Genomic DNA, 18,379 nt, shown 5'->3' on the forward strand with positions numbered 1-18,379 from the left:
GGGTTCCCCATCAAAACAATTGTTGAGCATACATCCCCAGTACCTATGTGAAATTATGTGTACTAATATGTTAACTATTAATATATGATGAACACCATAAAACGCATAAACAGAAATTAAAACGAATAAGAAATAAAAATTTTATTAGAAACACACTTTTTTTCTGCTTACAAAAATTTAAAAATTTAATGAGACCAGTGTAATTAAATGTTTGTTTGTTTTCATTTTAGTTTAAGGCTTTGAAATAGAGTTAATTTGAAGACCTGGTTTTAAGTTCAGTTTATTTCTAAACTGGCATCATTGATGGCTGTCAGGAAGAAAGGCTGCTGGGAAAATGGGTTGATTTAAATGGAATAAAAGTATCTTTGGTTCTACTTACTAAATCTTGACACTTTATTTTTTTCAATCCATATACTAATTGTGCAAACATTTCTAGTTGAAATCTCACTAGTAAAAAACCATTCATCCTCTTGAAAATCAGTTCTTTCTGCAAGATAATTTTTCTAAATGTTGTGTTTTTAACATTTTTACAGTTTGAAGACCACCAAATGTTTTCTGTTTGGAAGATTTTTATGAAGTTTTGAAATTGTATTTCCAAGTTTAAATGCAAATATATGAGAGTTTTAATATTTTTTTGTAATAAAATCACCTAGTGATGGAAAAATACACAAATAGATGTTCTTAAAATGATCACTCCATAGTCTTTAAAAAAAAATAGTTGATTTCTCATTCACAGACAAGAAGCACCTTTACCTACAGGCAACTTAATGCCCCAGGGCTGAGATTCAGACTTCTTTGAAGGTATGGCTGACACAGAAATGTGCTGTCTGCCAGTGGCAAAGAAATTTGCCGGAGGTCAGAATTAGCTCACAGAAGCTGTCTGCCATTACAGGAAGGTGTGGGCAATCTACAGCTGGCCTATGGAAGCAAAATGCCAAGCAGCAAAATCCCCATAAGTGATTTCTTTCATTGTGACTTAATGTGAGATGTTTCATAAAGAGATGATAAAATATCATATATATTAAAATGTCCCATATTTGTAGCTAAGACATAGTCATTTGTTTAATACATTTTCTAGTACTAATTTATATAATAATGTTCAGGTCTTACCCACTCTTCCATTTGTTAAATAAAGTCAAACAAGAAATCTAGAGTGATAGAATCAATCTCTAAAATTATAATAACAGCTGGTGAGACTACCAATAAGCAGTTTCTAGAGAGCCGAAGCACTCACCTAGGCTCTGTCCTGCTGCTTCTTCTCCCCTGAGACCTCCCTTTGTTTCATATTCTCAGCTTTAATAAACATATTCTAAAAATTACTTGGACTTGTACTGTGAAATCTTTCCTGCACAAAGTCAAGAACCCACGCATTATAGGCCAACCCTGTTCAGATCTTGCTCCTTTTCCAGTGACACTAACATCTTACATGACCAAGACACATCTGTGAAAACTAAGAAGCCAACATTGGTACATTGCTGTTAAGTAAATTCCAAATTTCATTTGGCTTTCACTAGCTTTTCCATTAATGTCAACATCGTATTTTTAAATAGATAACAGAAAAGGGGAATTTAATTATCCAGTGGTAATTTATGAACTATCAAAATTATACTTCTAAAAAAATTCTTGTTTATCAATATATCGTCTTTATAAAGACTTTTCTTCATTAAATGATGCATGTGAAACATAAGTGATAATACCATGACCAGACAGCTCAAGAATTATAAGGCATTCAGTTGAATAGCATAGTAGTTTTAAAATGTAAGTAAAAGCCACATTAAAAAAATGTCTAGTGGTAGAAATAAAATTTGCCATTCTTTCTAGCCATAAAGATATGACAGTATCACTAGAATGCATTATTTCAAGATTTATTTGCTAATATTCAAATGTGAAAAATATCTAGACTGCAAACTAGTTTTTATTATAATTGTTTTTCCATCTTATGATGTATTTTTCACATTGTCTTGCTTGATGAGAAGGAAGCAGGCTTAGGGGGAGCAGAATCTCCCATAAAAGAGAATGCTGTTGGTTTTGTTGTGCCTGATGAAGAAGAGGAATGGATGGTCTGCACTGAATTCAATGGATGGGAGTTTAATTCGAAAACCCACCTCACTCGCACTACCAGCTGCAGCCTCGGTACCTTCTTCATTTATTTCCACAAAGGACTTGTGGAAAACATTGGACAGAAATAGGTTTTTCTCTGGGGACATTCCTGAGAAATCAGCCTTGCTCTGGCTAAAGGCATCGCTCATCCCCATGCTGCTTAGGGCTGACTTGAGATCATAAGACTCTTCCAGCTTGAACTTGGGAAGGTGCAGTTTCACATCATAGATCTCCATCATGTCTGCGCTGGTCCACTCACTCAACTTTTCATAGGTGGCGGCCTTTTCCAGCTGCAGGTGTGGAACAAGGAGAAAAAGTCAGTAATTCCAAAGTGGAGTGGGAAATATTGGTTGAGTGAGATCTCTATATAATTGATGAATTATGATTACTCCCATTACCCAGGGTAAAAAAAAACACACATATGGAAATTCTTTGGATCACAACATCCTTCAATGATTGACCTACAGAATCTTTGTTCTGCAGGTTGATGGTTCTCAGGATGTAAGAGAATTCTATCTTGATTCAAAATGAAAGTACTTCTATGATAATATGCAAAAGATGAAAAATACACTCAGATACATAAAAATAGATATAATTTCCATGTTGTCTACACAAAAGCTTATACTATAGGACAACTTATATGTCAGGGCACAAAAACCATTAGTTTGATTAACATGGGAGACAATTTTTTAACATAAAATCCGAGATAGAATAAGATGTCTATAATCACAACAATATGAATTTAGTAACCATAAACAATGCAAAGAAAAAAAGAAAAAAGATAGGGAAATCCCCAAATATTAAGAGTAGTGACTTTTAAAAATTTATTGGAAACATTGGTTAATAAACTTACATCAGTTTCAGGTATACAATTCTGTAATACATTATTTGCGTATTGTATTGTGTGTTCACCACCCCAAGTCAAGTCTCCTTCCATCACCATCTATCCCTGAGTAATGACTATTTTCATAGTGATTTTGAGGGTGCTTTTTCTCCTCTTTATGTTATAAATTTTAAAATAATAAATCTATATGTATGTATATATATATATACATATGTGTATGTGAAGAAAAACAGTTATTGAGTTTTTTTAATAACCTGTTTGTTTCAAAGTATGTGCTTTTGCTATTTTGTGAGTTTTGTAGACCCAAGTTTTGCTGTCAATGACATACTTTTAAATGACATACATTAATAATGTGACAATATCTTAAGTTCAGGAACCTGCACTCTTAGGAAGAAAGGCTTATCTTGTAAGAATGTGACTCTCACGGTTTAGTGTCCACATGTGGTCTTATTTTTACCATCCTTTCCAGTTTCAAAAATTTTATGATACAGTGGGAAATCATTTCTACATACTAGTAGGACCGTGAAAACTTCTAAGTATAAAGAGTCTAGCACACATAAAAAATTAGACACTGTACAAAGAAAGACAGGCCACCTGCTACGGAGAAATCAATATTCAATTTAGACATGCAAATTGCTCAGGCATGTCATCTGACCAAAGTTATAGCAGGTTTAATAGAAATGTGCCTGATAAATAATACTTGAAGATGATACTTACATAGACTATTTCTTCTGAAGACTGTTTACATGATAAAAATGTGTTTACAATTTTTGGAAGTAAATTCAATGTTTTAAAATGTACATCTAATGCTACTTTAATACAGGTGATTAAAACATTAATCTCCCAACCTAGCCAGTTTGGTTCAGTGGATAAGAACCTCAGTTCATGGACTGAAGGATCTCAGGTACGATTCCGGTCAAGGGCTAGTAACCTCAGTTGCAGGCTCAATCCCCAGGCCTGGTCAGAGCACGTGCAAGAGGCAACCAATGGATGTGTCTCTCTTAAATCAATGTTTCTCTCTCTCTCAAGTCTCTCCTTCAGGAACCTGCACTCTTAGAAAGAAAGGCTTATCTTATAAGAATGTGACTCTTCTTACAAGGTAAGATAGGGAGGCTTCCACTCTCTCTAAAAAATATCAATGGAAAAATACCCTTGGGTGAGGATTAACAAAAAAAATTAATTTCCCATTAGGTAGGTCCTGCCAGAGGGAGTAGAAATACCTGAACGATCAATCCACACAACTTCGTGACTGACAAAGAATATCTGTATCTGTTGTTCATGTTGCTGTTTGTGGGACTACCCCAGGCTACAGGTGTCTATCAATTACTGACACTTCCTAAGGAATAACCATATCAACCCTACAGAGTTTTGTAAAGCTGAAATTGTATTGGTTGCCTTCCTCTACAAGTTAGGAGACAGGGAGGCCATGTTACATGGGGGTAAACACCAGAATCATCCTCATGTCAGACAGATGATGTCTTACCTGATCCAGCCCACTGATGTCTTCTGGCAGCAGTATGAACAGGCTAAGGGCACGGCTCTCATAGTAGAGTTGAAGGCCGATTGCTTGTGGCTTTTCTATGTGAAAAACAGGAAGCTTTTTTTTCATCGACATCATTTGCACTGGTTTGCTTGTAGTCTATAGAAAATAAGTAGCAAAGTCACTGAGGAGGTGTTCCACCAAATCCTTCATTCTTTATCATCATTGGTCCCCAGGAGTCTGGGGCATGGACCAATTTGGTGATCCTCTGCTAAATACTGAATAAAGTTATTCAGACTTTGCTTTCTGGAAATATGTCTTCTACTGGATAGCAACATTAACAGGTGATATGGGAGTTTCATTCTCTAACATTATTGTGGCAACATGTATATATTATAATTGCTGATTCTATCAAACACTTAAAAGAGTATATAATCTTATGCAAACTATGTAAGTGCTAATGATTCAGACACTGAATAAGGTGTGTTTCAAAGGCAAACATTTTGAGAAAGTGTTTCAGTATCATAAAAATGGAAATTCACTAAGAGATTGAAGAGATAAGCAATAGACTAGGAGAAAATGTTTACAAAACACACCTGATAAAGGACTGGTATGCAAAATTTACAAAAAACTCTTAAAAACTCAGTGGTAATAAAGAAGACAACCCAATTTTAAAAATAGGCAAAAGATCTGAACAGACACCTCCTCAAAGAGAGAGAGAGAGAGAGAGAGAGAGACAGAGAGAGAGAGAGAGAGACAGAGAGAGAGAGAACTGAGATTACGTTTTGAGATTCTAGGGGTGTCAGTTTCTCTTATTTACATGAGTCAATGCTAACACAATTCACATTTTACTGGAGCTAGTTTGGAATACTTTCCTCTGACTTGCAACTGAAAATTTCTGCTGAATATACTAAGGTGACTATCTAGCTCATTTCTGGTTAGCCTTCCCCATTATTATCCCACTGATTGGGAACTGCTTATTGCATACATCCATAGGATTTCAGCAATAGGTCCTCAGCAGCACTGTTTGTATGAGATGTTCCACCCCAGAACTAATCAACTTTAGCAAACTTTGGCCAATCAGTTCCTTTCCCAGGAATTTGGAATAAGATCTATTAGACTGCCTTGCGAATGGAAGAGGTGTGTGGGTAGCCAGGTTCTGCCATTGCCAACTGGGAAGAAGAGGAAGTTAGACCTCAACTTGAGAGAAGAATGATGGGAGAAACAGTTGAAAGATAAAGAATGAATCTTGACAACATTGGATCCTCGTTTCCACGCAAGTCCCAAGTTCCAGCCACCTGCTGGCCCTTGGATTCTATGAGATGTATCTTTCATCTTATGTTTGTTTCCGTTTTTGCTGTAGTGGGTTCCTAGTACAAAAACAAGTGTGTTATGTCCTAGCATGAATAGAAACCTTACTGAGAGAGGTGATATTTTAAATTTTTATTTATTTTTTTTTTGGTAGAAGATAGTATAAGTTTAGTAGAACAAAAACAGAAGTAATAGTGAAGACTTTCGGTTCTAGTAGACTTCTAACTTAGTCACTTAACCACACTATATTGCTCACCTGGGAAATAAATATAACTTATTTCTCTAGCTTACTAGTAGTTGTAGCAAGGACTGAATGATAAAATACGTGAATAGTCTATTTTTAGAGAAAAGGAAATTTCAAGGTGGGATGAAACTGGGAATGCTCATTTTAGCCATCTGTGCCCTAGTAAGAGCCATACTTTATAAGAACATATATTTAAAAAGAGGAGTGAATTTAAAATAGGATCCCCTTTACAATGCCACGTGAAAATCCATACTGATTATTAAATGATTCCTACCTTGTTTATTCTGAAAGGCTTTTCTGTGGTGTCTTGGACTAAGAATTGATGTTCCCAGGTTCCTTTAAAGTAAAGGGCATTCACCAGGACCATTCTGGTTGCAGAATCTACAGCATCATCAGGTAGGAGATTCAGGATTTTTCCTACAAGAGCAAAAGGACAGATTTCAAATGTTATAGTTAGATCTTGATGACATATCACACTTACAAAAATGATGACTATGAAATATTATAATCTAAACCAGGAAGTCACCTTTTTAAAGATATATTTTAATTGATTTCAGAGAGGAAGGGAGAGGGAGAGAGAGATAGAAACATCAATGATGAGAGAGAATCACAGATCAGCTGCCTCCTACATGCCCCCTCCCGGGGATTGAGCCCTCAACCCAGGAATGTGACCTGACCAGGAATCGAACTGAGACCTCCTGATTCATAGGTTGATGCTCAACCACTGAGCAACACCGGCCAGACCAGGAAGTTAGCTTTGGTAGAATACTATGAACAGATCTTATTCAAATTTTCTCAGTTTTCCAATAACTTATTTTTCTGGACTAGAAAGCTGTGTTTAGTTGTCATTTCCTCTTAGTTGTTAGTCTTCTTTAATCTGGGAGAGTTTCTCAGTCAATGCTTGTCTTCCATGACTTTGATACTTTTGAAAAAGTTGTATAAGAATGTCCATCAGCCCTAGCTGGTTTGGCTCAGTGTATAGAGCCTCGACCTGAGGACTCAAGGGTACCAGGTTCGATTCCAGTCAAGGGCACATGCCTGGGTTGTGAGCTCGGTCCCCAGTAGGTGGAGTGCAGGAGGCAACCAATCAATGATTCCCTCTCATCACTGATGTTTCTATCTCTCTCTTCCTCTCTGAAATCAATAAAAATATGTTTTAAAAAAATGAATGTCCATCAATTCTCAGTTCAAATTTGTCTGATGTTTCCTCAAAGATAATATTTAGGTTAAGGATTTTTTTAGAACACTAACATTGTGGGTTTGTATCCTCCAAAAAAGATACGTCAAGTCCTAATCCCTGAAGAGATGCGAACTGGCTCTTGTGAGCCTTTGCTATGGGCTCCAACATACCCCTCAACCGCTACAGTCTTCACAGGGGCATCTCCCTAACACTGTGCAGCTTTATTTAAAAGTTCTAAGGGCAGCACTTCTAGAGATTCCACTAGATCTGAGGTGTGGCTTGAACATGTCTACTCAAAACAAAACAAAACAAAACAAACACAGCCCCCACCCCCAAACAGACCTTTTAGGTTTTAGAAATTAACTATAAATTTGTTTTTCAATGCTGATGTGAAAATTGTCTGAAACTTTCATATTTTTTTTTCTATCTGATTAAAGACAGTATAGTAAACTTAATTTGAATGTTTTTTGATGATTTAACCTGGGGAGTCATGTGTCATTTTTTAAATATGGTTTTTGCACAGAAGGTTTTTTTAAGCTTTGTGTCACACTAAATGAATTATTCTATAATTTGATAGAGTTGTAGATGCAAATAGAGACCATACTGAGGACTGCGGTTTACACAGGTTGATCTCAAGTTAGTTGACATCCAGTTGATTTAAGTTTCATTGCCTTGTTCTCAGGGTTCATAGGTTTTCAAGGAGCATAGCCTCTTGAATCCACAGCCATGTTGTTAGTTTATTTGACAAAGGATGTACAAAATGTACTTACAGACAACTTCAAAGTAATGCAGAGCAAACTGACTCTTCTAAGACATGTTCTGCTACTGGCTTGCTCATTGCACGCATCCTTGGTAGCTCTAGGTAATGGGAAGGACATTGGCTTCACAGAATTCAGGTTACTGGTAAGTCCTGCTGGGCACATATTAATGTGACACTAGAGCAGTGGTGGTTCTCAACCTTTCTAATGCTGCAACCCTTTAATACAGTTCCTCATGTTGTGGTGACCCCCAACCATAAAATTATTTTCGTTGCTACTTCATAACTGTAATTTTGCTACTGTTATGAATCGTAATGTAAATATCTGTCTTTTCCGATGGTCTTAGGCGTCCCTGCTAGCGGTTCTCAACCTGTGCATCGCGACAGACCATCGGAAAACACAGATATTTACATTACGATTCATAACAGTAGCAAAATTACAGTTATGAAGTAGCAACGAAAATAATTTTATGGTTGGGGGTCACCAGAACATGGGGAACTGTATTAAAGGGTTGCGGCATTAGAAAGGTTGAGAACCACTGCAAGAGGGTCCAATTTGCCAAGTGCATGATAGATTTTGAGATCACAAATATGCACACAATAACTTTCCCCAATTCTTCACATTTTAGGAGCTTATAGACTATAAGGAAAACAAATTAGAAAAAAATTGTAGCAACAGATGACTGGTATTATCTTTGAGAATTTGACTCTGAATGCTCTGTGTCCCAGTAGTCCATGCAGTTATTTGGAAAAAGACCTATTTGGAAGGGCTAAGGAAAGAAGCTTCTTTCAAGTGTTTTAGCTAGAACTTAGGCATGCCAAAGAGTTCCTAGCAATGTCTCCATAAGGATGCGACAAAGCCAAAGCTCCTGAACAGCTAATCAATTCTTTACTTAAATTGATGTTGAATAGCCCCCAGATAACAGATATTTGTGTCCAATGTGTAAAATAACATACAGAAAAATTTCAACTTTCTTCCTCATTGGAAGGTACCACTTCTAAGAAATAGAGCCCACAGAGCCGCGGGAGGAATGTAGACATGAAATTAGGGAAACAGGGACTTAAAAGATTCTGACCATGTCCAGGGTGGGCATAATTTTGGGGACCTCTCACTTGATGAGTGCTATGACAACAGAGGATTTTTCAAAGTGTGCCCATTCTGTATTTTGACCATATAGTACCCATAATCTGAAGTTTACTCTTTCCTCCATAATTTAAAGTACTTGTTCAGTTCTTCTAAAACATAGCATCTGTGTTGTCAAATATGGTAACCACCAGACACACAAGTCTACTTAAATTTAAATTAAATTCATTAAAATGAACTAAAGTTAAAAAATTCTGTTTCTCTGTTGAGTTAGCCACATTTCAAATCATCTCTGGTCACATGTGGATAGAACATGTGACCATATCAAATTGGGCAATGCAGATTTACGGCACATTTGTCATCACAGGAAGATTTCCAGTACAGCTCTGTCATCTAGACAGTTATCATACCCCTGGAGTGTGTCAATCTACACTGGGGAAGCATGACAAGGACCAAGCTATGTTGCATCTGATGACAGGTGTCCTCTTAGGTCTGAAAGGCTTTGCTGGGTGAAAAGGTAGCAGATTAGTTATTTGCTCCTAGCCTCCCTATCTGTAAGGTTCCCAACTGTCTTCCAGACAACATACCAGGCACTGGGCTAAAAATTTAAGACCAGAGATCTAGTTGAGCCCCTTACTATTCTTCTACCCCTTACCATTCTCCCACCTCTATCATGTTGAATTTGAGTTGTGTGTTACAATGGCTTCTACAGTCCTATTTGGTCCTCTTGTAAACTGGAACAGTGCAAGTACCCAGTGAAACCTAGCTAATCCTAATTCTAAAAGAATCAACTTTTGGATGACTCCAAATCAGGAATGAGTTCAATATAATGGTCACTCTTGCCTCGCCATGGCTTTTGAGTCACTAGTTTCATGAAAAAGGAACTGAGAATTTAGGGCTGCCAATTTCCTCAACTCACTCCAATGAACATTAATATTCTGAGTAACAACTATGAGTGGGCCTTTAATATGTTATTTATTCAAAGCTGAAACTAGAGCTATTATGCATGGGATCCTTCAGAGGAGGCAGATAAAATGAAGCATGAGAGTTAATTTCAATAACACTGTGGACAGTGTAACAATAACAATGCTTGGCCCTAGCCGGTTTGGCTCAGTGGATAGAGCGTCAGTCCCCGGACTGAAGGGTCCCCGTTTTGATTCCAATCAAGGGCACATGCCTAGGTTGTGGGCTCCATCCTCAGTGTGGGATGTTTCTATCTCTTTCTCTCTCTCCCTTAATCTCTGAAATCAATAAAAAATATTTTTTTAAAAACCAATGCTTGTAGAGAGCGTGCAGACAGGCACTTTGGTGACAGCTTACCTTCAGTCTGGCTTTCAACCCAAGAGTTGATCTCCTTTCTGATTTGGTCAGAAGCTCCCAAAAAGTTCACAGGCTGTGGCTCTGCACCAAAGTATGCTTTCATGTCTTCTAAATATTTCTGAAAGATACAGGTAAAATTTCCTTTTGTAGAGTTTTTCCAAAACTGAGAAATCAAGTCTATTTAGGTTATCAAAAAGCTAAGTAGAAGAACAATTATCCACACACACACACACACACACACACACACACACACCGCTCCCTTCTCTCTTTCCCACTCCTGTTTTGGTCAAAGACTACACTCCTCCTCTTTAAATTTTGCTGGGCATTAACTAGCCATGCAAAACTCCAGGTATAGAAGGAAGGTCTGCCACCCACAGCTCTGACATTACTGCCTGAAATCTCAAGATAGGTTTATTGACTCTATTGCTATCGCTCTACCCTGCCCAATGTCCTTGCTTTTTGCCCACTGGACCCCTCTATCCTCCTGCTCCTTTCTAAAATGTGCCAAAGATGTAATGGACAAATATGGGACAAGTAAATGCTTGTCCTGGCTCCTGGGTAGATCCCTCTGAAAAGCCCTTGAGTCTGAACAGAGGATGAAGTCATGGCCTGCTCCATGGGATTCCAACCACTCAAGAAGGGGCAAAGTTGATATTATCCCATGTTAATAATCTTCCAAAATCTCTAAAGTCATGATGGAAAATTATTTGTCTGATTCCAATGTCAGCTTTGCTCTCCATTACACAGTTTCCAGGCATATTCCTGTGGCCAACATTACCCTCCGCTCCTTCAGATTTACCCTACGTCCATACTCAACATATTTTATTCCATTTTCCATGAAATAAATGTTGGCACACAGATTATATAAATCACATTTATATATTACTACTTTGGATAAAGATCTGATCACTAGACCTGGTTTGAGACCTATTATTGGTTTTCTTTACGATTAGACACTTATTGGTTGGTCTAAATGATTGTTTACCAGAAATGCTGACTACATTAAGGTTGTCCCTGGGATTCCTAAAGAAATGTACAAAGAGTTCATTGTTTGATCTCACATGGCTCTTTCTTTCCCATCAGCTTTAAATAACATATTTGCACTTACATTGAGAAATGGGTACGTTTTTTCTGCATATAACCCATTGGCTGTTTTAAGTATATAGGCATTACTGGGATTGTTGATTTCGGAGATGAGTGTCTGGAAATCGGAGTGTATTTCTTCAACCTTCCCCAAGTTGAAGTCCTTTAAAAGAAAAGGGAAAAGTCAAATAAAAACATTGAACAAGAATCGTATATATAGGAACAACCTACAACTAATGAAATGATTTGGTGTATTTTGAACAAAAGATGAAATTAATTATAAAATAGATAAATGTTTTCTCTAATGTTATGAGGACAAAAACATAAAAATAATTGAGGGCAACATTTTCTTCACAGTTACTTTGCAAAAGCAGAAATAATTTTGAAAGTAGAGCAGTTTTGAAAGGGAAGCAAAAGAGGAAAAGAGATAAGGTTAAAAAAGATAACCCTTCCAAAGAGTGTAGACATTTTGTATTATGAAAAAAATTTAACATATGTTACTAAGAATATTTACCCAGTAAAGTTTGTTTAAATTAGCCATTAAGATGCATGTGCTAAAAGTGGTTTCCCTCTTATCAGCAAATGGATATTAAAATATAAAATATACCGTTTTCCTTTTCTTTTCACCTTCAGGATAAGATTTGATGTCCTGATCTCTATTAAATTGAAGCACCTGTAATTTCAATAAAAAGACAATATGTGAATGCACTTTACAGAGAAATAATCATATCAAACACACCTTGATAAATTCATTGCTACAGAACATATAATTAATGAACCAAGGGGGTTCTGATTTGATTTAACAGTATGTTAGCTGAACTAGTACAGTAAGTCAAGAAAGAATTGCTTTTAGCCCAGCCAGCATGGCTCAGTGGTTGAGCATGGACCTATGAACCAGGAGGTCACAGTTCAATTCCTGGTCAGGGCACATGCCCAGGTTGTGAGCTCAATCCCTAGGTTGTGACCTCCATCCCCAGCGTGGAGCATGCAGAGGCAGCTGATCAATGATCCTCTCTCATCATTGATGTTTCTATCTCTCTCTCCGTCTCCCTTCCTCTCTAAAATCAATAATTTTTTTAAAAAGAGTTGCTTTTAAATAAAATTTTTGAAAGTCTAATTTAAGTTGCTCTTTATTATAATATTTTATATAGGACATTTAGGATGATGTTAGAAATGCCCTTAGAGGTAAAATTCTCTTGTTTCACAAGTTTCATTTTTATCTATGATTGCTTTGAAAAGAAGGCTATGTGTTCAATTGAGTCCAATTAGCAATTTAAGCAAAAGTCACCACCCTATTATCTGGGAAATGCAGGGGTTTTAATTGTTGTTTTTCCAAGGTTAGTGCTTTTGTTCCCATTGTTTATCACCACTTGACATATGAATGCATTCTTTATTTACATCTCAGAGTTTTATTTGCAGGTTAATAGGAAGGATGTGGGCACCCTTGTTTCCCCTGAATTGTACAACAGTAAAAAAACAAGGCGATAATTCCATCTCCCACATCCTGACCCAGCTCACAATGAGGAACAAAGTCTGACCAAAGCTCCTGCTGACACACAGTAACAGCACGGGGACCATTCGCCATAGGGAAAAGGGGTGCAAACTGAAGCTGTTAATGTTTAAATAGATATGAAATAAAACAAGGGCAAGAAACACCCAGCAATATATTTATATGAAACAAACCCAAAGTGAAATTCACCTAAGATTAAGTCTATCACTGAATGGTTAAACCTTTGATAATTATTAACCACGATTCTGTTGTTGCTGTTTTAAACCCCATAGTATCTTGTGAACTACAAGAATAAAGTTGATAGCCTAAACCTAAACTCACAGAATATATATTCTGCCTGTCTTACCCAGAATTATTGGCTGTACCCATGTCCATACTTGGCACAGAAGACACCTTCTTGGATGGAAATTCTGTCATTTGGACTTTCCATTGTTATATGATTTAGGGCTGGATTTATTCTTTTTTGGTTTATTTTTATTTAAAATGCACACACATATATGTATAAGTTTACATATGCATGCATACACATATATGTGACTATTTTATTATGTTATTTATGCTTACACATACACACATACATACATACTTACACTGTTTTGAGGATGCTTATACCAAATAAGTAATTGCTTATACAATAATGTTGTTTTGCATTTTCATGCTCCAAATAGGCTTTTTAGATTCAAGACAAATAGGGATTGAAAAAAGAAACAACCAAGGTACAAAGAACAGATTTCACTTGACTTTTCTATTTATGTTTTCAAGAAAATCCTTCTGAAATTCAAAACATACTAATTCTACTATTTAATGTCTGAGCCATTACTTCTTGCAATGTCTTGATAATCCAAATAAAATAATTTTTGGTGTTGAACCAAACTTGATAAACTCATCATCTCTGTGTATGATTTTGCTAGAGAACACAGGTTCTTAAATGGTTTTCCTAGCAAATCAACTTCCTTTCACAGACTTTTTTTTTATGGTCCATGAAACTTTTTTAAATATATTTTTATTTATTTTAGAGAGGGAGAGAGAGATAGAAACATTAATGAGGAAAGAGAATCATTGATCAGGTGCCTCCTGCACACACGCCCCACACTTGGAATCAAGCCCACTACCCAGGCATATGCCCTGACCAAAAATCGAACTTTGACCTCCTTGCTACTAGGTCAGTGCTCAACCACTGAACCACACTGGCCAGGCTAGAAAACTTCTTAAAGCGCATCTTTTGTTTTGGAGGCTATGGTTATAAAATGTGAGCTATCTGTAATTTGGGAGAAAATGAAGATAAAAGGTAAAGAAAACATTTTGTTTTAAGGCAAGAGAGGGTGACTGAGCTTTGCCACTCACCTGGGCTATTTGGGATGCAGTGGTACATCTGGTGCCCAAATACACCATGGCTAAGGAGGTTGAGATGCCCCAAGGAGAAAAGAAAATATTTTTACCCTCAGCAGATTTAGCTAGATTTTTGCTAAATTCCAGGGCAAATTGATTGATTGATTTTGTTAGAGAATCCATTGGGAAAATCTAAAAAAAAAAAAAAAAAAAAGTAGAGAAAGAGAGACCATGTTAATAATTTTAATAATTCTTTTTATTCATTTTACTTTTGTAAAACAATTTGTTGGCTTATATATTACTTTTTTACTATACTTCAGTGAAATAACACAAATATATATTATCCAATTTGTATTCCTAAGACCTAAATGGACTTATGGGCTTTAAAAAAGTATTAGTCCAACATTATTATTTTACATATTGGAAAACTGAAGTCCAGGGTGTTTAAGAAAATTTTCTCAAATTTTAGTGCTGATGTACATCAGAGAACAGTTGGGTTCTGGTGTGTCAGCAGCTCCTTGATGAGACAGTCATGATAAAAGTGGCAATGTATCCAGGTCCCCCTCTCAGCCAGTGCCTCTTTTCAATACAATGCATTACTGCTTGACTTTGCACAGAAAATGAGGAATATGGATGCATCTCTTCAACTTTATACTTTTTCTCACCCACTTTCATCCATATTTTTATTTCTTAACCTTGTTTATCACTTTATATATGATATTCCTGTTTCCTAGAATGCCTTTTCTCCTCCTTTATTCTATTGAAATCCAAACTCTGTCCAAGTACCTCCTGTACCTCCTTTTCCCTGAAAGCTTTTCCTGACCTTTGGGGTGAACAGGAGCTTGTCTGCCACCAGGTCCCATAACATAGCTCTGGCCACATGCTTGACATTTGTCACACTGCTAGTTCTATTTCTGTCTTTCCAACTCCAGGGTAAGTTCCTCCAGAGTGAAATTTTCTTTTTTTTTTTAATATATTTTATTGATTTTTTACAGAGAGGAAGGGAGAGAGATAGAGAGTTAGAAACATCAATGAGAGAGAAACATCGATCAGCTGCCTCCTGCACACCTCCTACTGGGGATGTGCCCACAACCAAGGTACGCGCCCTTTACTGGAATCGAACCTGGGACCTTTCAGTCCACAGGCTGACGCTCTATCCACTGAGCCAAACCAGTTTCGGCGGAGTGAAATTTTCTTATGCTACTTCATACATCCCACATCTAGTAATCGCACTTTGCACAAAATGGATTCATAGAAATACTTTGTTCATCATGTTCGTTGTTGGGCTCTCGCTACCCTTTTTTTTTTTTTAGCTACTTGAACTTGAAATCATGCACAATTTAATGGGAAATGCTTGTAGAGAAGTAGAGAAACCAATATATTTTTTTTTGCCTTTATTCTCACTGACTCGTGACCTTCTGAAACTGGTCTTCTTGAACAAAGGAACTCAGGATTTCTCTCTCTCTCTTTTGATATTATCTTCAACTTCTAAATATCACCTTTAGTTACCCTAACATTTGAATTTAAGTCTTTTCGAACCAGGTCTCTATTTTTAAAAATAGCAGTTTAATTTACTGTCACTTTATAGTCAAATAATTTTTCAACCTTGTTAAATGACTAAAACTAAATCAAATGCCTGGGCCTGGAACCTCCTAAAATATTATCTACAACTGAGTCTTCCATTGACACTCTGAGGAAACTAGAATGAGAACTTAAGAAAAGCCAGTTCTCCCTAGTCAAATAGTTGAATCAAGGGAGAGACATGTGTAGGCAAAGTCTTGGTTTCATCACAACTGGGATTAAGTGATACCATTGACATTACTCCTAGCCACAGTCTTGTACTTAACAAAACAGCTTCCCAGCCTCTAAATCATGTCCTACTTTCAGCTCCTGTGTATTCCAGAGGCTGATGCTAATCTAGGCTGACATTGTTGATTAAAGGAAAAGAAAAAAAAGTTTAGTTTTATAGTAATGCTACACCCTCATAAAACATTAGAAACTTTACTGTGAGTATTTTGTTTCTTATCAGATTCAATGTCAACTTGGAAATAACCTCTCTCTTTCCTTTAGGGTGATATTTATTCAGATAATGCTTTCTTTGCTGCCTATATATTACTTCATCTTTTTCATGCATTACATTCATATGGAAAATGTTTGTCTGGTTAGCCAAACCATACTCACCATGAAGGTAGAAGAAGAAAAAATACTACCTTAGGGTCTGGGATTTTTATCTTTTTAACTAGTTATTGTAGAATTTAGTTACTTATAACAAATTCCTGCAAACAATAATTCTCTCCAATGAAAGCTAATTTCTTGTGGAAAACTAATATTCAGTTATCTCCCACTTCATGAATTCTCTCATTAATATCATTATTAATATATCAGATGTAGCCCGGATATATTAGCTCATATTCAACAGAAAAAAAAAATTTTTTACAGAAGTGCTAAGCCAGTTATTAGTAAAGTTTAACCCAACAGTGGAAAGTATTTTCTGAAGGATATGAAATTTCATGATGTAATTCTATAGGAAATAGTTTGTCCATATAAAGGTTGTACAATTTTTTTTCAGAGAAGACTATAAATCTCTAAATCAGAAGCCTATTGTGCCTTTTTCAGAATGAAATGCTCTTTTGCTCAATCTGTGAAGGGGCTTAGAGGATAATCTAGAGAACTATGAAAATAAGAAAATGATTATGTCTTTCATCAGAATGTCTCATTGTAAATACACATACTCTTGCATATCAGAATTGGGAAGAATTTCAGATCCAATTACCTCATTTTATCAGCTAGGAAACTAAGGCCAGAGAGGTTAAATGTGCCGACCAGCAGGCACAGCTATCTCATAGCAGAGTTTTCTACAATCCCGTTCTCTGGATTCTGAATACACTTGCTTTTGTCCTTGTATTTCATTGTTGCTAAGATTTTAATGGTAAATCAAGGAATCAGGTTATGAAAGAAGACGGACAAGAGGAGGGTGAAAAGAGGAATGATGAGCAGGAGGATGGCATGGAAAGGAGTCCCGTGCCCTTTTCCACAAGAGGAGGTCCAAAGTCCCTTGACTTCCTCGTGATCCTGATGATGTTTTCATCTACTTCATGGAGTTGAGCATGTCAGAAGATGACATCTCCCCACCCCCCAGCATGTCTATATTCACCTAATGCTATTTTCCGAAGGAAGTAATAGCTTGGGGTGTTTTATGATGAGCACCTAGTATAACGTTGGGAGGGGAGAGGGATTTATATTATTTGATGAAAGAGAGGAAAGTTAATGGCTCATGGTATGGTGGCCAAGACAGGAGTGTAGAGAGTCAAGCCATTAGTCCCACATATTAATGACTACGATCAAATTCATGTTGCCAAGTGAAGGATTTGAGCTCAGTTATTCTGAGAAGATTCTATTTCTCTGCCTAGGGTGACAGATACAGAAATGTGACTGAAAAAAACTCCATTCATAGTTTCACAATCCTGATAAAACTATTTTTCTAGCTTCTTTGAAAATGACTGCTCTCTCCTCCCTTCGCCCTCTTTCCAGAAGAAATGTTGAACCAGCTCGGGATTAAATCTCTCTGACTTGCACAGAATTCCCAGGGGATGGAGCTCTATATACTGTTTCTGTTTCTGGGCCTCTTGATCATTTGTTAATGAGCTAGGCACTTCAACAAAAAAGGAAAACATAAATAAACACTTTTAAACAAAAAAGTATTTACAATACCTTGTTTTCTTCCCCTGGAGCAGAAGTGGAAATTTGTTCCTAAAGTAAGAAATTGTGGCTGAGTTAAGTAGTTAAGTAACTTTTAACTGTAGGAACTTAAAAAAAAAAAAATGGTAACACCTCCCTCTTCTTAGCCCCACCCCTTTGATTCACTTTCACAAGCCCTTACACTCTTCCTTTCAGGTTCATCATGGCCAGAAGCTCAAATCAAAAGACAGAGAAACAGATGAGCAAGGTTTTGCCTGCATTCTTTAATTACTCACATTTTCCATGTCTCCACATGTGGAGACCTGAATTCTGACAAATTGTAACTCACAGTTTCCTTACTTAATCTCTTCCTAATCTGCCAAATGGAAATTATTAGAGTGCTTCTTCTTAAGAAAAAAAAAGAAAGAAAGAAAGCCTCAAATTAGTGGGAAAACAATG

General features: G+C 36.6%; 1 protein-coding gene across 1 annotated transcript; it reads right to left on the bottom strand.

Annotated features, from left to right (window-relative positions):
* Window positions 1-118: 118 nt before the first annotated feature.
* Window positions 119-18,043, bottom strand: SERPINB10 (serpin family B member 10). Its single transcript, XM_080684832.1, has 8 exons — window positions 17,954-18,043; window positions 14,258-14,434; window positions 12,011-12,076; window positions 11,429-11,566; window positions 10,321-10,438; window positions 6,254-6,396; window positions 4,428-4,583; window positions 119-2,390 (listed from the first exon to the last, which is right to left on the bottom strand). The coding sequence occupies exons 2-8, from the start codon at window positions 14,423-14,425 to the stop codon at window positions 1,986-1,988; spliced, it is 1,194 nt and encodes a 397-aa protein (XP_080540958.1). The 5' UTR covers window positions 14,426-14,434; window positions 17,954-18,043; the 3' UTR covers window positions 119-1,985.
* Window positions 18,044-18,379: the final 336 nt, after the last annotated feature.

Source organism: Plecotus auritus (genome assembly GCF_963455305.1).
Source record: "Plecotus auritus genome assembly, chromosome: 8".
NCBI classification, from domain to species: Eukaryota; Metazoa; Chordata; class Mammalia; order Chiroptera; family Vespertilionidae; genus Plecotus; species Plecotus auritus.